The 22,360-nt window shown below is 43.5% G+C and overlaps 1 protein-coding gene across 1 annotated transcript in view; it reads left to right on the top strand.

Moving 5' to 3' along the window:
* Positions 1 to 22,360, top strand: part of ADAMTS10 (ADAM metallopeptidase with thrombospondin type 1 motif 10) — a 273,868-nt gene that overhangs the window by 75,820 nt on the left and 175,688 nt on the right. The window contains exon 3 of the mRNA XM_069216852.1: positions 16,454 to 16,818. Within this exon, the coding sequence (XP_069072953.1) occupies positions 16,454 to 16,818 (365 nt within the window). The remainder of the gene's footprint in view (positions 1 to 16,453; positions 16,819 to 22,360) is intronic.

Below are 22,360 nucleotides of genomic sequence, written 5' to 3' on the forward strand. Positions count from 1 at the left end.
CGACGATACCGTAGTCGCTGTTACCGTCGACACAGTCGTCGACGGGGTGGTCGTCGACGGATGTTTTTTCACTGAAAAGAGTTGTTCTGGCTCTGACAGAGATGGCTTTTTTGAGGTACTTTTCTGGTGTAAAGGCGTAGTAGGTTCTGAATGAACCTTTTTTGGCCCATGTTTAAATGTCTCTGAATGAAAAACATCCTTTTTCGTCCCAATAGAGACTTGTCTTGTCTTCTTGAGCACCTTCCTTGGTGGTTCATCCAACCTGTGCTTCTCTCACCTGTTCTTTTCTGAGGGCGAGGAGTTTGTGATGATGCCTCGCTGTCATCTGAGGAAGGATGCTCTAAGGCTTTCTGTTTTTGTAGCCATAAGAGAAGTCTACCCTCCCGGTCTTTGAGGGTTTTTTGACTAAAGGTGCGACAGATTTTGCAGTCTCTCACCTTGTGGTCTGGATGAAGGCAATAAATACACTTCTTGTGGGGGTCATCAACATGCAGTCTCTTCTTCCCACAGGTGTCACAATTTCTGAACAGACCCTTTTTTGCCTTTTCAGACATAGTGGAGCTGTAGCAAGTTTCCTGAGAGAAAAAACTAATCTTCAGTCAGAAAATAGGAAAAAACTGAGCAGAGCTCAGGGAGACTCCCTTCACACGACGTGCAGTAGAAAATCTGAGGGAATTCAGCCTCTGTTGGGACTGTTTGGGAGGGGCTGAATCCTGATTGGTTGAGACTGAAGTTTGGGTCTTTTCACAAAACAAAGTGGGTAGACTGTAAAATACCTTATGAGGCCTACTGGTTTTACTTTTACTGACTTACTGCTTATCTATTTAAACTTACCACCTCGACGACGGGGATGATTCAAGCATGTGAATCTATGAAAGATCCAATACTGGAGAACCTTTGTTCTGCCTTCATGGGCTTGAGCTTCTCAAGCAACAGGAGGGCAGAAACCTGTCTGAGAGGTGGCAGTAGCTGGGCCTGCCTGGAAAACCGCAGAAGGCTGGAATGGCAATACTGGGGGTCCCCTAAGGAGCCCCCAAAGTGCATGAAATCATACAACCAATGCTTGCAAAAGCCTTGGAGTATGATTCCAACATGTTTGATACCAAACATACCTATGTTCGGAGTTACCATTATGTAGCTGGGAATAGGCAGTGACCTATTTCAAGTACACGTGTAAAATGGCATCCCTGCACTCAGGAAGTCTGGGAAAATGGTCCTGGAGTAGACATACTCAAACACACTGGCAAACAGGCCAAATGTGGGGGTAACCAAGCTAGAAAGAGACTACTTTCCTACAAGGTTAGCATCCACAATAATGATTTACAAGCGTTTCTACACCGGCTTTTACATGAATGTCTCAAATAGTGAATCAAGAAGTCATTAGCTTATAGTACCCATGCTTATGCCAACTTATGTACAATATCACAAATTCAAGTCAAGGTACTTTGGCCGACGATATTTCGATCCCCTAGACAGGTATCAGGATTATCCTAAGCCTTCGCTAAGCTTGAGTTAAAAGGGCTACAGAGTGCTTGTAACCAAAATGGCGAAGATAAATCGGACTCACGTCTCATATGAGTAAGAAGGCAATCAACGGAGATCTGAATCTCTAATCAAGCGCCAATGACATAAAGTAGTAGTAGAGGGGAGTAGTGCCACAGTGTAATAGAGTGTCGTAGAGTGGAAAGACATAAGGAAGAGTGAACTGAAGTAGAGTGAAGGTAAGTAATGTGAAGTGGCATAGAGAAAGTTGGGTAGAGTGTTACAGTGAACATAGTACATTGTTGTATAGTGGAGTGGCATAGAGGGTTGTGCAGTGGCGTTGAGTAGAGTATCGTAGATTGAAGTGGCATAGAGTGTTGTGGAGTGGCATACAGTGGAGTAAAGTGGAATGGAGTGGCGTATAGGGAGTTGTGTAGGGAGTTACAGAGTGGAGAAAGTGTTAGAGTTTAATGGAATAGAGTGTCAGAGTCTAGTATCATGGAGTATAATGTCAGAGTGAAGTGTCATAGAGTGGAGTTGGGTGGTCTAGAGTGAAGTGGCATAGAGTACAGTGGTACAAAATAGATTGATGTAGAGTGTAGTGGTATAGAGTGCATTGGTTTTGAGTAAAGTGGTGTAGAGTGCATTGGCGAATACTGCACTTGTTTAACGTACAGTGCAGTAGCGTAGAGTGGTGAAGAGTAGAGGGGAGCAGAGTGGAGTGGCACAGCATAGATTGCAGTGGTTCAGAGTGATGTGTCATAGAGTGATGCGGTGCATGGTAGAGTGGAGTGGTGCAAGGTAGAATAGACTGGTGTAGAGTGCAGTGGTGGAGTGAAGTGATGTAGAGTGGCATAGAGTGTAGTGGCATATAGTACACTGGTGTAGAGTGCAGTAGAGTGGCATATAGTTGAGGGTGCAGAGTAGAGTGCCGTGGTGCAGAGTAGAGAGGAGTATAGTTCAGTGGCAGAGTGCAGTGTTGCAGAGTAGAGTGTCATAAAGGGCAGTGCTGTTGAGTAGAGTGGCATAGAATGCATTGGTGTAGAGTGCAGTGATGTAGAGTGATGCAGAGTAGAGAAGAGTGGCGTAGAGTACAGTGGTTCAGAGTAGAATAGAGTGGCATAGAGTGCAGTGGCATGGAGTAGATTGCTGCAGAGTACAGTATAGTGGTGAAGGGTAGATTGTTGCAGAGTGGAGCATAGTGATGTAGAGTGCAGTAGCATAGAACGGTGCAGAGCAGATTGGAGTGGCGCAGGGTACATTGGAGTGGTGCAGGGTAGATTGGACTGGCATAGAATAGAGTGGAGTTGCGTAGATTGCAGTGGCATAGAGGAGATGATTTCAAAGTAGAGTGAAGTGCCCTACAGTGGAGTGGTGTAGTGTAGTGTAGATTAGAGTGCAGTGGTGCAGAAAAGAGTGCAGTGGGACAGAGCACAGTGGCATTGAGTGCAGTGGTGCAGAGTAGAGTGGAGTTCAGTGGCAGAAAGTGCAATGTGGCAGATTAGAGGGTCGCAGAGTACAGTGGTGTATTGTAGAGTGACATAGAGTGCAGTGGCATAGAGTGTTGTGGCGCAGAGTACAGTGGCATTGAAAGCAGTGGAATAGAGTGCTGTGGTGCAGAGTACATTGGCATAGAGTGCAGTGGGATGGAGTGCATTGGTTTTGAGTAAAGTGGTGAAGAGTGCACTGACAGAGTGCAGGGGTGTAGTGTACAATGGTTAGAGTAGGATAGCATAGATTGCAGTGGCGTGGTGTAAAGTGGAGTGGTAGGGCATAGATTGCAGTGGCGTAGAGTAGGACAGAGTGGAGAAAAGTGGTGTAGGGTGCAGTGGCATAGGGTAGATTGTTTCAGAGTAGAGTGAAGAAAAGATAGAGAAAACATAATATGCTGAAGTATGTAACAATATGCTGAAGTATGTAACGATAAATAATAACGCTAGGCATAACGGCCCAAAATGAAATATGGCTTCTCCCTGTTAGCCACACTGTAATCAAGCGCTTCATTACCTAGAAAACAAAACATTAAACATAAATGTTAGAAAAATATACCCTTCTAATAGCTAAATTGTTGTGTGAAAAGGTAAAATCTGGGCTCAATCTCGACTTCACTGTTTCACCAACTGGTGTGATCTTAGGCAAATACAAATATTGTGTTTCACAGTCTCCTTTCTAGCCTGTATATGTCAGGCTGAGTGGGACTCTGTTCTCTCTTTAGATCTTCCTCATTGTCTTGCAGCTCCTCTTGAAGGCATCCTGCATAGCTCCTCTTCAAGGCGGCAGGGGATGCAGACAGTAATCATCCAAAACTCTTTTCTCCTCCTCGTGCCCTTTGTTCTTATGAGCACCCTTAACGCCCACAGCTGTGAACAGGACAAACAAAAGGGCAGAGGGCGCAGGGGCCTCCGGACTCACCTTTATTCAGATTGGAGGATGGTCCCTACAGGGCTATTATAAGGAGCGCTTTTGTGCGCTAATGGCCCTCTGAATAATAGATGTGAGAGGGGAAATTATTGTGTCCCCTTGTCCCCCCCACCTTCGTCCCCTGTGTCCCCCACCCTCCAAAATCTGGGGGGGGATACATCCCCGCGTCCCCCACACTTCCTACGCCCATGGCTGAAACCAGTCTCTCACGTGTGAGAAATTCACAAAAGTCCCCTAACATGCATTTCACAAAATTTAGCCCATGTTAAAAAAAAAAAAAAAGCTGCTTTTGGGACTAGATGTGAAACTTCCCTTTGTGAATGATCTGTAGAAGTTGGCCTGTAGTGATCCTAGCTATTATGGAAACTGTATTGTATAGTAATAATTATTTACATGCCTTTGAGACCTATTTAACACCTAGCTAGGCATGCATGCAACGCTTATCTGGATAAAAGGTCTTCAGCCCTAGCCTTCCCACCCCTGTCATGTGTCTTTGCTAGGGCTTCTGGGGCACTAGGCATTTTTCAGCTGATGTGTGCTGGGCTGCCCTGGACATGGGGCTCCGCAGAGGCGCTCTAATCATTTTCAGACTAGGGATGCTGGCCACTGACATCCATTAAAAAAACATTGGGGTCTTGAAAAATCCCTATGTTACTAAAGAAGCTGGTGTAACAAATGAGCATAACCCTTCCAGTGATATGAAATTAGGGCCTTTCAAATACATTTTTGTAAATATGAGCTGGCAGTGGAGATGGACACATTTTCAAAATATAAGGGTAATAGGTCTTATAGTCGTCTGGTAATTTTCACTGAGTACATTCTCCCTCAGAATGGCATCTTTTTGCTGATGAATCACAAAAACTACTACAGGAGGGCTGTCTCTGAGTCGTACAGGCATCCATCGTTCTCAATTCCATGCACTGTACAACTGTGCCCAGACACAGTAGGCCTCTGAACCTCAGAACACATTTATACATCCCTCTCCTACATGCACCCCATTGGAAGCATGCATGAGTTATAGCAATAGGTTTGTGAATCAATCAGGCAATATTCTTCTGAACCAGCAATTCACAACGGAACTAATGCTGATCATAAAAACAAGGGCAGAGAGGCCAGTGCTGACTGAGCAGAGTAATGGGATTACATATCATCAGTTGCGGTCCTCCATTTGGGTGGAGGAGCATCTCTCCCCCCCCCCACTCCCTTCAGCAGCAAAACCTTTACCAGAAAACGTTCATAAACTTTGTTTATGGTCGTTTTCTGGTAAAGGGGGCGGGCCACGGGGGTGAAGAGCAGCGAAGGGGAGTTCTCAGCACTCCCCCCTCACTGTGCATGTATGTTTGGCCGTCCGGCCATCTCAGGCTGGCCAAACACACATGTGCAGTAGGCTCTCTCAAGCCCGGCAACAAAGTTGCCAGGCTTGAGAGAGCCTGCAGGGGCTCCCAGTCTGTCTGGACGCTGCTCTGACCAGCATTGGGAATGGGGCAGGGCAGGCTGGGATCCTGTGCCTGAAGCATCCGGCGATGGAGTGGAGCAGTGCGGCGGTGAGGAAAGTGTGTTATTTTATAAATTAAATAAATGTTTATTCCTTCCCTTCATCCTCTCCCCCTCCCCCCGCTTGTGCCGCCCCACCCCTTCAGAGCCCCTCGAGCCGCTACCGGATATATCATATTAAACGCATGCAGAAAAAAGCCATTGGCAGGAAGGTCTTGCGTATAGTCTGCACCTAGGCTTCGCTCTAGCCTAGAGTGGAACCTGTGAATGCCGGAGTGGGGTCTATAGACACGTGGCAGGCCCCTACTATGAGTGGAGGAGTTTAATTTAATTTTGTATGAAACGCCTACCGCTGACCTTGTGGTATTGTTTATTTACTTTTGAAAACTGGCGATTTGTTGTGTGAACATATTTTTCCTGAGGAGCCTGGTAGGTGGGATATGAGAATCAGGAGGGGACCCCAAGTATGCATTGAATGTCAAATACAAATCCACTGTGATAGGGGGTAAGGAACTCATTAACCAAGAAACTGAGAAGTTATCCAGTTCGGCAAGAGAAAGCGTGTACCTACTTGCAGTCTTATTTAGAAAACTGAAACCTAATTCAGAATTTCTCGGGCATACTGCGTTCATAATTACGATTTCATTAACTTTGGTAAAGTAAATGTCACCTAAAACTAGGTTGGTGTATTATCAGCATTAAGCATAATTGTCTCGGAACAGTTTGTGCATTTTTGAAAACGCACTGTTCTTTTTTTCTTTTTTCCTTCAGGGTTCATTTTTCTACGTGAAGGTTTCCTGCTGCCAATTCCTTGAAATATAGGCAAAGTGTGCTCACACTGAAACCTGTCCAAGCACTTTTTAACTTGGTCCACATGACCCCATACATCAGCGACTAAGACATTTTCTTGAAGTGCCCCAAAATCTCCCCATTTCACAGGAACGTTTTAAAAAGAAGACTTACAGACATCAAACATTTTTTAGTTAAAAACAAAAAAAACAAGTTTTTAAGTCATCCATTACCTAAGTTATCCTTACCTAAAATCTAAAGTGACATTAGACAATTATTTTCCACCATAAGCCTTTCCTCCGCCCGTAGGTTCCATCACAACTCACTTTCACTCCTAGTTCACTTGGGTCCAAGTTTCGAAGTGCGGATAAGTGTGGGGAAGGCATTGACAATGTTTATGAATATTCACAAAGTTGCCACTTTGTGAGTATTCACCAAGTGTTCAATGACTTTGTAGGACCTCCAAAGTGCCTTTCTGAATGTAACGTCTGCACAAATGGTGGAACTTTCAGCGGTGAAACGGACATCATCATCTATATAAATGCACATAAGCAGATCCTATCACTGCTACTAATTAGCAGTCCTGTGTTATTTAGTGGGATAGTAGCTCATCGGGCCAGGTGCCTGCCACACAGATGCAAGAATACCTTACACAGGAACATATCTGTAGACAAGATCAAGGCCAGATCTAGCATAAATAACTATAGACATGTCTATAAAGTCACAGAATAAATAACTACACGGATGTTTGTTTGCAGTTGTCAGGTTCAGCTACAACGCACATATTCAATAAAATGGAGCAATAATTAAGTAGTCTTTTTAATCTTGTATGGATCAGGAAAGGTAAAGTTCAGGTGAAATAGTTGGGGTTCACCTTACTTTAATTATTTTATGTGCTTCCCTCACACCACGCACTAAAAGGCTCGGTTCTTTATTGTCACTTTTAATATTTGTAATGCATTTTGAAATATTTGCAAAACATATTTGTTGGTTAAAAAAACAAACTTTCCTCGTGGCCTAATTAAACCTAACCTTTTAGTTTGAGTGCATATGAAATGCTGCATGAGGAAAGAGCCCAGAGGGCTTCCTTATTGCTCTCCAGGTTCTCAGCGAGCATTGTGGCACATGCCGCATCCCTCCTTCTGGCGCTCCTGGGTCTCCCTCACAGCCCTCTACAAAGTATACTGCAGTTCATTCAGGGATGAAGTCCATACAAACGCATGGGAACCATTATAACCTAATAGATGGAAATGCAACTTGTCAATTTTGTGAAAACTCAGTGGTTATTGCGATCATTGCAGATGTCTGCGTGCCTGTAACAAGTCACAGACCGGAATCCTAGTTGATATTCTGGGGAATAGTGACATCTGTATATTTTAGTGCTACAAGGTTCCATATGGCACCATGAATATGTAAATCATTATTTAAAAATTGCATTACACGCAGTACAAGATAGTCTTCCTCAAAAAGTACAAAGAGATTTAGGCCTAGATTTACCACACTTTGCCCTGGATTTGCGAGATCTTTGTGACACAAACCTGCTGCAAAGTGCTGTGGCAGGATTTACTTTTCAACACAAATCAATTGCTTTGGACTGCTGCCAAAGTAGCAAATTAGAGCTCTGCACAGCTTTGTGCCAATGAGGCCTACTACTGGTGGTATATGGGCGTTCCATGTGGTTGCTGAGCTTCGATTTGTGAAAAGTTAGTAAATCGGTCCTTTTGTGTTTAACAAAAAACAAGTATGTTAAAAATGTATATTTTTAGTAATGCGCTGTCAGACTGCACCCAATGCAAATTATTTTTCTATGTTTCCAGTAGAAGGGGAAATACAGTTATGTTACCTTCCCAAAAGGACAAATATTTGTCACAATGAAGGCTCAAAGGACTACATCAATTAAAGTCATATACTGGCTCCCAGGCAGTATTTAGATTCGCTGATTAACCATTTACACACATTTCTGTTTCTTTCAAGTAACAGGCACCCTAAAAAGAAGGTTTGTTTATTCTTTCTCTCTCTACCTCTCCCTTGCTTTCCCAGAACAGGGGAACCCCACATGTATTATGTGATCTCGAAGTCTTGTGTTTTTAAAACAAAAGCATAGGGCAAATGTTATTGTTAAAATAAAAAAGATTGGATACATCATTCTCAATAGATCTCATGCACTTCAACTTGTGAGATCATCCAGAAGCATTTACAGATGGAGGTAGTTTTGTTTTGTTTTTTTCAAAGGTTCGCACATCGCATGGTGTGGTGGTCTCACACCCTAATCAATCCACTTGCAGGTGCCCAGATATTGGCCTCAACCAGGAACTGTGCGAAGCAGAATTCCAGTCTGGAAATCTGAACCGTACAATCACTCAATCACCCCTCTAAAGCCTGTCCGCTTTCCTTAATTGCCACCTAATGCAAAGAGTATTGTGGGTGCAGTAGGCCCTTTGAAGTCGTGGGGCTTATTCCTTGCGGTTCGCACTGTGTATTACTTATTCTATAGAGGAAGCGGCTTGTCTATCCTCATTAATCTCACCTACACCCCTGAGTAAGCTCAGCTACATGTTTGTTTATGACAGTTTCAGCATATCAAGGCACCAAACACTTCAAACATAGGCCGAACTGCACTCACAAACTTCTGTATAACAATTCATTAGAACTGAATGCTTAAGTAACTCATCTCTCACCCATATTCTCTTCAAATGCAGGCAAAGGCATAGCAACAAAATGTAGTAAAAGGATATTTGTGGTCCTCGAGCACTCTACTAAAAAAAATCCCTATACAGGCCGTAAGGCAAAAATGCACTGTTCCACCTATTACACTCCACGGAATAGCATGCTACCCCTCCACAAATGCACTTTGGCATCTTGATAGAAGCATGAAGCACTATATAGGAGCATAGGAGCAGTACCACTGACCTGGTCAGTACACTGCTCTGCCTCCTGTGGCTCCACCTTGTAAGTAGTGGTTTTTCACCCCCGCCACCCAGCTGTCCTCTCCTCCCACCCACCACCCTACTTAATGGCAGCCGCTGCGTGGTAGGTGAAGCAATGCCACTGACCTGGTCAGTGCACTGCTTTGCCTCCCGTGGCTCCACCTGGTAAGTAGAGCCCTCATCCCTCGCTCCTCTGAACTCCTAACCCCTGTCATCGCCATCATCGCCGCCACCGACGACATCAGAACCACACTGAACAATGGCGAAACCGCGACCCTCATCCTCCTGGACCTCTTGGCCGCGCTCAACACCGTCTGCCACCACACTCTACGATCATGCCTCAGCAATGCAGGAATCCGCAACAGAGCCATGGACTGGGTCACCTCCTTTCTCACCGGAAGAATCCAGAGAGTCCGCCTCCCCCTTCCACTTGGAGGTCACCAAAATCATCTGCGGTGTACCCCAGGGTTTGTCCCTCAGCCCTACCCCCTTCAACGTCTACATGGCCCGCTCGCTAACACCGCCCTATCCCACAACCTCAAAATCATCTCATACGCCAACAACACCCAGCTGATCCTCTCCCTCACCAAGGACTCCCCCAAGACCAACCTCCACAAAGGAATGAAGACCATCGCCGAATGGATGAAGAACAGCTGCCTCAAACTCAATTCTGACAAGATGGAAGTCCTCATCTTCGGCTCCACCCCTCCACATGGGATGACTCCTGGAGCAGCTCCGACTCCCACTGACCACGCACGCAACCTAGGATTCATCTTTGATTCCTCATTATCCATGACCCAGCAAGTCCATGCCATCTCATCCTCCTGCTTCAACACACTCTGCATGCTCCGAAAGATCTACAAATTGATCCCCACCGAAACCATAAGAACAGTCACCCAAGCCCTCGTAAGCAGCAAACTGGACTCTGGCAATGCCCTCTGCGCATGAACCATGCCCAAACTTCAGAAGAGGCTGCAACGCACCCAGAACGCCTCTGCACGCCTTATCCTGGACATCCCCCGCCACTGCCAAATCACAGGCCATCTGAGAGACCTGCACTGGCTCCTAGTCAACAAGAGAATCACCTTCAAACTCCTCACCCACGCTCACAAAGCACTGCACAACACCGGACCAGAATAACTCAACAGACGGCTCTCCTTCTATACCCTTACCCGGCATCTCCGCTCTGCCGAGCTCGCCCTCGTAACCGTCCCACGCGTCCGCAGAACTACAGATCGTTCTCACACCTCGCCGCCAAGACGTGGAACTCTCTTCCCACCCACCTGCATCAGACCAAAGACCTCCTTACCTTCAGGAAACTTCTCAAGACCTGGCTGTATGAGCAGTAGCAGCACCCCCCCATCCCCCCCCACCTCAGCGCCTTGAGACCGTCAGGGGTGAGTAGTGCGCTTTACAAATTCCTGATTGATATAAATACAAGTACAAGGCAATACAAACATACTCAAAACCTACAGCACAGCAAGGCCATAATAATGTCAATACAGAGGTAGGCAAAACTCTATTGACAAAACCTGTCCCTTGCTTAATGTACAGACTTTACGTAGAGTCTGATTCAAAGTTGTGTTTTAAATTCTGACCCATGTGCAGATGGATGTTTGCACACAGATCGGGGTTCTGAGTTATGCATCACATACCACACTACACAATTTTCTCTGACGGATTTTACCAGAAAAACCGAAGGGACATCTTTTGGCATAAAATGCTAAAACATAAATGCACAACTTTCAGTAATCGTTCTGGTAAATGCTGATTTCACAAGTTAAGCTTCATTCTGAGGTGTGGAACTCAGAAAAAGTTAATTATATTCCCCATTAAATACCCAACACCAAGGTAGCAGTAATTACTGTGTGCAGTAATTATCACCGAATTATACATCTCTTTTTTTCTACGTGCAGAGCTTGAGTTCTAATTTTCAGTACATGGTTAGGTATGCTCAGCCTCTCATTCTTTGAAGGACAATAATTGTATATCTTAGCAGTGGGTCAAAGGCCTTAGAGTAATTTCTCTAGTAACTGTTTGACTACGTGGTAAACAGTCAATGCTATATAAAACTTCTGTAGATTTGCTTGATCAATAAGCGTTGGGTTGCTTGCACTGTTTATAACAATCATATAAATAAATATCTATAAATTAAATGCATCTTGCGTTTGTAAGTTCCTCTAGTCCCCTCTGACCTCCTTCTTAGGGATGGGTGAACAGACTTAACCTTTTGAACCACCCGTAATTATAAGCCATAGGCTCTGTCTCGGAGACACAGATCATGGGTTGATGGATTGTTTCCGGGAGGTCAATCCTTGGCAGAAGTCATGTTATGTATGAGCTAAAATAACTAACAAATAAGCACACGCAGGAACCATGAAGAAAAGTATTAATGCCTTGGAGCTGTTTCTCCAAAAACGGCTCACAACTGCAGGGAGACGGAGACCTTTCCAAAAGAAATGAAGGTAGCCCACTGTTCGATCAGGAGCATAACCGCCCCGCTGGGCCAGCACCGCGCGTCTGGCCACGATGAGCGTCCGCGTCTGAGCCAAGCGACACATTCAAGCCATAGACCATGACTGATTTGCAAGCTTACTTCCTGGTCAGACGCTCTGGAACCCATTTTACAAACAAACTTTAGAACTTTGGGGGGAAAAAAGAGCCACATTTCAATTCTATGGGAAAAGACTGCTACTTGCTGGCCATCATTGGCCAAGTCGCTCTTCTGAGTGTTTTTGCGGCAGAATGGATCAGGAAAAAGTTATTTTAATTTTTTTTAAAGCAAATTATTTTGTTTCTCACATTTCATGGCGCACGTTGATGTCACTTAGTGCTTGTCAGGTCAACATTATGTAGGTTTTCCCTGCCCCTGATGACTCTTTTACGGCACTTAGTTGACCTACCCCATGGTGTTTCATAAGCAGTTGCAGCTTTTTTCTCCTTGGTTTGATGCTTTTATTGACATTTGATAATCTACAGATTTTCAGAAATGTGTTAAAAATGTAAAATGTGTCCGGATAAACACTGTGTTGTGGCTAGTGTCCTTTTTTACCCTCCAGATCTGAGGGGATACCTCCAATGGAGGAACTTCTCTCAGCCTTTCCGCTCACAGCCTTCTCATCCAATATTTTTAATTCCTTTGCGTTTGTTTGCTAACTTTAGTGACCAGGATGAACGCCCACATCCAGTGAACGGACCACTATTTGATAGCAGTCGGAGGACAAGAAAAAATTATGCCCTTACTTTTGAGCAAGAAATCGCGGTTGGCTTTGTGAAATATTTATTAAAAGACAGCCACATGAATGTTGAAAAGGGTGGGGATCAGGGCCGAACTATATGCCACGACACAAGTGATTTAAAGGGGCCATCTAGTGAATAAGGTAACTACACAACAGTGCTTAATTTGTGCTTGTTGTTTCCGGTGCAGAGCACCGGGACTTATTTTTGAGGGCCGGGGCTTATTCTTTTCCCTCAAGCATTTGCTGTGAGCAAAAGACACATATGGAAAAGACGGAGGAAGGGAAAAACGAAAAAGCGTAACAAAGGGAGAAAGCAGAAAGCTGCAAGAGTGGGCTGCAGGGGCAGGGAGTGGTTTTAAATGAATTGAAGAGGCCCGAGATGGCTTCAGGATTACGCTGCCTCGGTATTCCGTGCTCCCGCATTTAATTGCAGCAGCTGCATGTTTAAGAGGAGGGCTTTGGGCACTGTCACGTTTTTATTTACAAATTAAGCACTGCTACCCAACCAGACCTATTCAAAGAAAGGGACTTTGAGGAATAATAATTGTTGATGATGTTTGATTGGGTGACACAACAAGCCTTTTTTTCTTTTCACTTGATTGCCCATTTAAAGACAGATGAGCGATGGAAGTCTGGCTGTTGGTACCTATAAAAGAGGTGAGCCAGTCCAGAGCTCGGCTCCTCACTCTAGTCCTATAATCAGTCCATTAGGTTGGGATGTGAGGCCTTATCAAAAAGTGCACATAGGTCCAGGAGGACCAGGCTCCTCTGCCTGCTTCTGCCCAAAAGTACCAAAAGACGGGGAAAGAGGGCCTGATTGATACCAGGCTTTTAGACTATTCACCTGTTAATTTGCATAGAATGAGTACCTTAGAACATTTCCATACAGTGACCATCAATAGAACTAATGAATGTATGGATTGTTTATTCTGAAAATTTAACCTGCAATAAACAAAACTTTAAACCCTAAAAAACTGCAAATAATTAAATATGAAGCCTTCGGAAGGGTGGGAAGCTGTGTCTGCCTTGTCAGGATTCTCCCTCATGACCTTCAAGTCACTGAAGATGGGCGCAGAGAGCATTGACTCGCTGAATCATCTTGCCAGCTGCAAGTGTACACTACGTCCTTTTATTGTGTTAGGTAGCCTTGCACTGTTATAGCACATTTGTTTTCATGTAAGGGCACCCGATCTCGAGGTTGCTTTCTATGCTACCCCAAATTTATTATCTTTCGGTTTTGCCTCTTTTTAAGTCAAGCGCGCTAGCTGTTTGACCTGTTCTAAGCATTGTGGACTTTTAACCATGCCCACATCACACCAATTACTTTCATTCGTTCATGGCCTTGCCTTTAAAAAATCACTTGATGGCATTGGTAAATGTTTTATGTTTGTCCCCCCTTAGGGAGGTTTGGTTTCTGCCTTGGACACCGACCCTATTACAGCTATAAATGCACGATTGCTGATATACTTCAGCATGGGCGAACTACTTTTTTCTTTTGTCTGCGCTTCATGGCTGCCGTGGCGCTCAACCAGCAGCATTGTTTTTACATTATATGCACTTTGATCTGCTTAGTACATGTTCTTTGTAGCTGGCATATTAACCCTGTGCGCTACCTTAAGATGACTCCAAGCTTCCACTAGATAAACATACATTCTCTCTCCAGAAATAACCTAAATCGCCACAGTTATTTTGACATTTTTACATTACATGCACTTTGTGATTTGCCGAAGACACATTCTTTGCAGCAGGCGCATTAACCCTGTGAGCTACCTTATGATGCTTCCATTACACAAAAGTATGTTCTTTCTCCAGAAAGAACATAAATCACCAGAGTTATTTTGACATTTATAGATTATAAGCACCTTGTGATTTGCCTAGCACTCGTTCTTTGCAGCAGGCACATTAACCATCTGCACCACCTTATGAGTCCAAGCTTCCACTAGACGAAAGTACGTTCTCTCTCCAGAAAGAACATTAACCCTCTGTGCTACCTTATAATGAGCCTAAACTTCCACTAGACAAAAGTATGTTCTCTCTCCAAAACGAACATTAATCACCTGAGTTATTTTGACATTTTTACTTTATATGCACTCTGATAGGCATAGTACACATTCTTTGCAGCACACATATTCATTCTGGGACTTCTAGTTTTATTTTTATAATCTGCCACAAGCTGCTCACCAGCCCTTGGAGTAGTATTCGTAGAGTTGTCCTGCTCCCTAGTTCGAGTGTGATTCGCTCATTTAGTCTCTGTTACAGCTTTGCATTCTGGGACTTGTAGTTTTATTTTTATAACGTGATACAAGATGCGAATACAAAGCAGAAACCTGACTAGATGAACTACACGTTTGAGTCTGTGAAACTTGAGCTATGTGTGCATGTATTTATAAAACAAAACTCGAGGAGAGCTTATAGTTGATTATGCTGTACAGTGGACAATATTTTATAACTAATATTTCAGTTCAAGACTGACTGAGGATCATTAATATCATGTGAGGTGGCTCTCCTCAAGTGTGTGAAAAATCATGGGTGTTTTGTTCAACTCCCCCAGACTGTAGCAAAGGGACAATGATCAAGTAAGCATGCATTCTTGGAGTAAAGTTATTTATTCATTACCCCGCGGTCAGTGTCGCCTGTACCAACTGGCAAGTAAATATGTTTTGCACCTGGGAGTAGTTTGTGTTTTAAGGGACTTGTTTAAAAAAAATATTCCAGTAGGACTACTAGCCCATTAATTATATGCAGGGCCACTGGAATTATGTGGCAGAAAGGACCAAAATATGCAGCAGGGTTGACCAATTAATATGGCAAAAAAGTTAAGTTATGCATTTACAGTGCCAATAGCTTCAACTCAAGTAAATGCGAGACCTATTGCATTGCAAATGCTTGTTTTCAATTTTCGTCAGGACACGTAATCCATCTGTGGAACAGGCTCTCCTCCTGGTGTAAGGAACATGACAGCTCGCCCCCACTAGCAGGACGGGTCAGGTGGGGGCTGCTGGGGGGTGGGGGGCAGTGAGGGGGGCTAGGTATGCTGATGAATTGATCCAATCAGCTGTTCCCCAAATGTCAGAGCTGTGAAATGGCCTCAACTCTCCCGCAGCCAAGCAGATGGTATTCATCAAACCAGGCCTCCTTCTCTGCAGGAAGAATGCATTGCAGTGTCGCTTGTGGAGGTGCCACAACCCCGACCTCCCCCCCCCACCCCACCACAGACACCACTTGAGTACACACAGACCCAAACTCCAGCTTGTACAAATTAGAAAATACAATGCTTGGAGCAACATGAGCTCACCCCCTCCCGGCAAACTGGGCTTGAGGCTACCTTTAACACTGAGAACCTTTTTCAGAATTACACAAACTCGAGCACAGCGCCGAAGAGAGCCTTGGCTCCCCCTTCTCCTGCAGGGTTACAATGAGGTCTCCACGGTTATTCACCATTCTTGGGACAAGAGCTTGCAACTACACAGAGCAGGGGTGGAAGTACCAGTCAGAATTGGTGATTCTGGACCTGGCAGTTTTGGCACCCCTGCTCCATGCAGTTTCTAATCGGGGCCCAATAGTGTGTGGCTGAGGTTGGTTTAGAGAAACTAGAAAGAGTTGGAGAGAGGACATGCAGTGAGGGCATTTTTTAAACAACTTCCATTACAGCTACCAGAAAGTTTAGACAGGGAAATGCAACGATGTTTGCTGAGATTCACATGAGTTGTAATCAAGTGCCAGGCCAGGATTGAAACTAAGTTCTCCAGGTTGGGAGGTAAGTAACCTGCCCTCTTGGTTACATTTTATCCTCTATAGTACCACCTGTGGCCCACAAAGTAGACTTGAGCAAGTTGTGAATCACTGCTCATGCTTTGCCTGGTTTCCTGGCACCCGGAGGCTTAATTTCTCCAACCTCACAAAATGGCATGTAATAAAAAGGGTTGTAGGATCTTGGCAAGGGAGAAAGGAGCAAACGTAATCATCTTCTATCCGTAGGGGACAGTGACACTAGGCTGGCATAATATATATAAGGGCCACTATAGGTATATTGTTTGAAAGGGATCTTCTTTTGCTCCATCAACCTATCTCAATACTTACCTTACTTCGTTGTCCTTACAGAGGAGTTTCTGTCCAGCCTGAAGGACTATGAGATCGCATTCCCCATCCAAGTGGACAAGAATGGAGATTTCCTGAGTTACAATGTGAAACATGATCCCAGTAAGTCACGGTCCCGTCGCAGTCCTGGCTCCTCCCTCGAGTCAGCCCAACACCATGTCTTCTATAAACTTGCAGCACACCAGACGCGCTTCCTCCTCAACCTGACATTGCACTCCAGCCTACTTGCTGAGCACTTCACTGTGGAGTACTGGAAAAAAGGTGGACTGGACTGGAAGCATGACCTCTATGAGGACTGCCATTATGTGGGCCACCTGCAGGATCTTCATCTGAACACCAAGGTGGCCATCAGCAACTGCAATGGACTGGTAAGTTCATGACCTCTTTCTCTGCTTGGTTACAAACTTTTGCATAAATGTTTGCTTATCTTTAAAGACCATGCAGTCTCCCACCAGAAAACAAGTATACTTCGATAGTCGGTATTGTAGCTACATCTGTGTAGCGCTTTAAACCCACGACAAGGTATCAAAGCTCATTTGTGGATGGGTAGTGTGCTCTTCTGTAGTTGTGCTTGGATAAAAGAGACTAAGGACCTGATTTAGATATTGGTGGATTCGTTACTCCGTCACAACAGTGACAGATGTCCTGTCTTCCAAAATCTAACTCCCATTATTTCCTATGGGATTTAGATTTTGACAGATGGGATATCCGTCTCCGTTGTGACTGAGTAACCCATCCACCAATATCTAAGTCAGGCAATAGGTCTGTCACGCGGTCTATCTGAGTAGTGAAGGATGATTAGATTTGTGCTTATACCTTATGTTGGTCCATGGCAGAGACTACTTATATGGTATCACTGCAAACATGTCTGCTTATTTGTACAGTGGCTATAAGTGTGCACATGTGGTTATGGTTCCCATCCTTGTGGTGATTTGTTCCAGGGAAGTGGTACTGTCAACTAATTGAGAATCTTCTCGTGAAGAGCAAAATGTTTCCTGTATTTTTGAATTCCAGGTTGTTTTGTGTTTTTCTTGATATTTGCCTGGAAATTTTTCAAAATGTTGCTACTTGGATGAGAAGTAGGTGCCACCTTGTTCTTCAGGTATAGTGGGATGCTCAGGAGAGGATGTTAGGTGGGTGAGAACATGATGGAGATTGTATGTTGAGGATGTATGCTGTGGGGTGCAGCAGGTCAAAAACATTTTTGACATGTTTTAGAAGGAGAGAATGCCTTTTTAAGATCTTTATGTCTACATGTTGACATAGTTTCCTCTGTACACTTTTGTCTTGCATATATAATGCCAATTTATGTAGTGTTTTCGTGAAGAACAGCAGAAACTAGGCTATAAAGGACCACTATATTCTGTGGATAATTCTGGAGCAGCTGGTCCTCTGCTGCTATCCCACATACAATACTGTTACATGGTCGTAAGGTATGAAGTAGTGAATGCCTATTATCAATGAACCACTTGGGTTGAGTAGCTCAAGTGCAGCAGAAGCTCTGCTTCCAGTTCCAATTTTAACTATTAATCAATGATTTTTGTCCTCGAGTTTGTTTGGAGTGATTAGTTTTCAGCTTGAGGTGTTCAGGTGAGGAAGTAATGAACTTACGGTGATCAAGATTCTGTGGTAAAGCCGTCAAAGGCATTTGTGGTCTGTTAACAGTATAATGAACACTTAAAAGGTGGGTCAAGGGCAGATTCTCCTCGGGGTGAAGGACAATCCAAGTGAGTTAAACAGATGCTAGGTGGGGCTACCCAGGTGCTATGATAAAGGATTTCGTAGGTCACAGGGCATTGATGCAGAACCTAGGTGATAGTACATTAAGGAGGGTGCTAGGTGGACCCAGGAGAAGCAGCATATACCAATGTAGAAGGATGTAAGGGTTACCCAGAAGGTTCCATGAATGCAATTTGTAATATACACTGCAGTACACGGTCTCTGTGATATATATATACATATTTTTTTTTCACTGAAAAAAACAAAGGTTAGAGGGACGTTATAGTTAGATTCTGAATTTACTCGAACAAAACCATAGAAATTCAGCAGTTAGAGTTCTTTCAAGTAACTATAACTCACGCCCTAAAGTAACTATGCCTCGCACCCCCACCATGCACAGGTTTTTCTTCAAAACTTTGACTGCTAATGTTTCATTTATACTTTCTAGATGTTATTTTCAAGCATGACTGTTGTAATATGTGGGGTAATTAGCAATGTATGGCGACGACGTGAGTTATAGTTACCTATGGATTTGTGTGAGTAAATTCAGAACCTATCTATAACGTCCCTGTTTCTTAGTTTTTTTCCAGTGAATTTCTGAGGTTCATTTTTTTATTTTTTTTATTCTGTTTACTAACTATAACGTCTCTGTAACATTTGGTTGTTTGAGTGAACTTCCACATTTTTTAACCTAAAGTAATTTTCATTACTATACGTTAATCCTACCACCACCTTGCATGGTCTTCAGCCAGGCCTTCCGGCCAACCCCTATAACAACCCAAACCCGCACAGCCCTCCTCTGAAAGCTGATCTCGGCCCTGGGAACCGCATCCCCCAGGGACTGGCCTAAATATGTAATTTTTGGGAGTGTTGGGAGGAGCCACTTGAAACTCCATGCCCCGGGGCGTGACGCCGCCTAATTATTTAATTTTTTGGGGGGGGGGGTGGGGGGAACTTGTGGCCCCACTCCCCACGCCGATCTTGACCTTGGGGACCACATCCCCCAGGGCTTAGCCTAATTATTTATTTTTTTTTGGAGGGGGAACCACCTGCCCCCCCTCCCCAAGGCCAATCTCTGTCCCAGGGACCCCATCTGCCGAGGCCTGGCCATGTGACCTGGGTGCACCTCCTGTGGGATCTCATAAAACATTTTTGGCCCCAAGGGGGGAGTGTAGCCCTTGACTCTTACTGCAACAATTTCTTTTTAAAAAAGGAACCTTATGAATAAGGTGTTCCCAAGATAACGGTGCAGTGAAACATGATTAGTGTGAAAATATAAAGTGTCAAGTGTTATCTACAATAATTACAATTTTTGGTTAAAAATATATAAGAGAATGTGTGAACTTCAAAGGGACCCCTTAAGTCCAGGTGTCCAGAAGTCACTCATTTCATTCAGAAATAATGCACAAGAATTAATGTTGATGTTTAGACCCCAAAAAGAGAATCAATCAATAAAGGGTCTTCATCAGGGCAAAAGTCATGTTTATACAGGTAGCACCTAAAAATAAAACAAAGATGTAAATCACTCTTTGCACTTAGCAGAACCATGCATAAGTAAACAATAGAGGATACCACAATCGGGACTACTTACCCTCATCATAACAAATAATCAAGCTTTTCTTTCCAATGCGTTACTAATGCGTCCAATTCACAATCAATGATTCCCCTACATGGAAAAACATACAGTAATCGACTTCAGTCTCTATTGGTCAAATCTATTTGTAATTAGAGACATAAGAGGACCAGGTTATGAGCAAAATTTGTTTTGAATCTGCTCACCCTTGATCCCAGACCCTGTATCCTTTCCACTCGTAGTTGGTGTTTGTGATATCAATCTATTTAATGCACGTATCATTCAACACATCCGTAGGAATTGTACAATTCTCAAAAACAATCCCTTCATCCGCCTTAAAAAGAGCAAAGAAAAACCATGTTCCAGCGGTGTTCTTGACCTATCAATGCCTCAAAGTGGACGATCCCTACCACCATGGCAAACTATGGGAATCACCTAAAGGTACAGCAATCATTATCATTCTTTAAGGCAACCTATCAATTTGTTGTTAAAAGGCCAACACATGTCCATCCGGCTAAATGCCAACACCCTTTAAAGATGCCGAATGTTTTTTGCAACTCTAGTGAATTAGCTAATTGATTTTAGACGAATTCATGCCGTTAGTAACCCAATAAAATAATTGAATAAATCTGTGCCATACATAGTTGACTTTTAAAGTATCACGAACCAGAATGCATAGCTATCCAGCAGTCCATGTTATACGTTCATAGCTAGGCCACAATAATGAAACCTTATCTGATAGTAACAAAATACACAAATCATGCAAGCGGAGCAAAAGTGGAAACTTATTTCTTGGTAGCTAATTTGTTTTAAACAGAAAATTACGCCTCAGTTCATGCCGTTGGTAACCCGGTATAATAATTGATTAAATCTACTCCATACGTAACACATTAATAAAGTATCATTAACCTGAAACCATAGCTATCTTGCAGTCTCTATTATACGTTCATAGCTAGCCCACAATCATGAAACCTTGTCTGATAGTAACAACCCATGCAAAGCATGTAAGCAGAGCAGCAGTGGAAACATACTTCTTGTTCAGTAGACGGCCGCCAAGTCGTCAATTTCCCACCTCGCGAAACCGGCTCAACTAAATAGTAATAGATGCACGTAGCGTCCTCGCGATGGGGTAGGCTCGTCCTTTGGTGTCCAAACACCAGCATTAAAGTAAAAAATGCCTTGCATGCAGCCTATACGGAAACATTTAACCCTAAGATAATAAAGTCGCTTAAGGACACGTGAATGATCTGTAAGGCGAACCAGGATTTAAAAGGGCATCCATTGTAATAGACTCCACAGTATTGTGTCAATTAGAAAAGCCTCCCATGCAGCCTATACGGGAAACATTTAGCCCTAAGATAACAAAGTTGCTTATAGACACGTAAAAGATCTGTTTAGCGAACTAGGATTGAAAAATGTGATAGACTCCATTGTATTGTCGATTAAAGGCCAACAGAGTTAGAATAAAAGCCCATAGAGGACTGAGATAAGAAAGATAGTAAATAACCTATTATTTCATTCAAAGGCAAGAATGGCCAATTACTGTATAGATGGAACTGCCAAGTGAGAGAGTCCAAGAGTCAAATATCTTCATGTACATTTGCATCTGCAACGTGTGTGCCAACATTACATCACAACCAATAGTGAAGAGAAAATATAAAAACGGGCTCACATTGTATATAATATTGTTCTGGATCTTCATGTACACTTACATTTGTAATATGTGTGCGAACATTAATGTCATAACCATCAGTGAAAGAAATAAAAAACGGGCTCACATTATGTATATTATTGTTCTGAATGGTCATAATTAGATTATCTACTTTAGTCCATGCAATTCATGTCGCCTAGAAAGATGCTGACTGATGCCAGTCCCCAGGCTATTGAGACCTCTTGTCACTGTCCCTCATCTCTCCATCCAGTAGAGGTCACACTTGGAAAGTAGCTTATCCTTGTCACCTCCACGAGGTTCCAGTTTCACTTGTTCCACGACTTGACATTTTACTTACTCGCTGTTGTGTTGTTGATTCAGGTAATGTTCCACAAGGGGCGCTCCCACAATTTTACATTTAATCCTACTTTTGTGTTGCAGAATTCTGCACTTCACTTTATGAGTTGTCTTCTCTATATATAGCAAATCACAGGGACACCAGATTGCATAAACAACGTCTTGTGTGTTGCAGATAGTGAAGGAAATCCGATTAACCACATTGCCAAAGCGGAATTCCTTTGTGTTCAAACTCAGTTTGCAGGCCAAACACTGACCACATTTATGATGACCTAGTACAACTAGAAGACCCCATATAGTATTCATGGAAGGTTGTGACGAATGTGGTAATGCTGCCCTCACCAATGCATCTTTTAAATTATCTCCTTTTTTAAAGAGAAGAGGGGTAGATCTCTTTCAGTCAAAAATCTCTGACTAATCCCCAATGTTTTTTTGATTATTTTCTTGATATCCTTACTTACTGGACTAAATGTGGTAACACAAGTTAAGTCTATTTAAGCTACTCTCTTTCTGATTGGGTTCTAAGAGCCATTCCCTCTGATTGTACCAAGCTCTTTTTCTTGCCTTCTTCACCAGTCTTTTTGGGTAACCTCTCCCAATTAATCTATTG

The sequence above is a fragment of the Pleurodeles waltl genome, chromosome 12 (assembly GCF_031143425.1).
Source record: "Pleurodeles waltl isolate 20211129_DDA chromosome 12, aPleWal1.hap1.20221129, whole genome shotgun sequence".
Lineage (NCBI taxonomy): Eukaryota > Metazoa > Chordata > Amphibia > Caudata > Salamandridae > Pleurodeles > Pleurodeles waltl.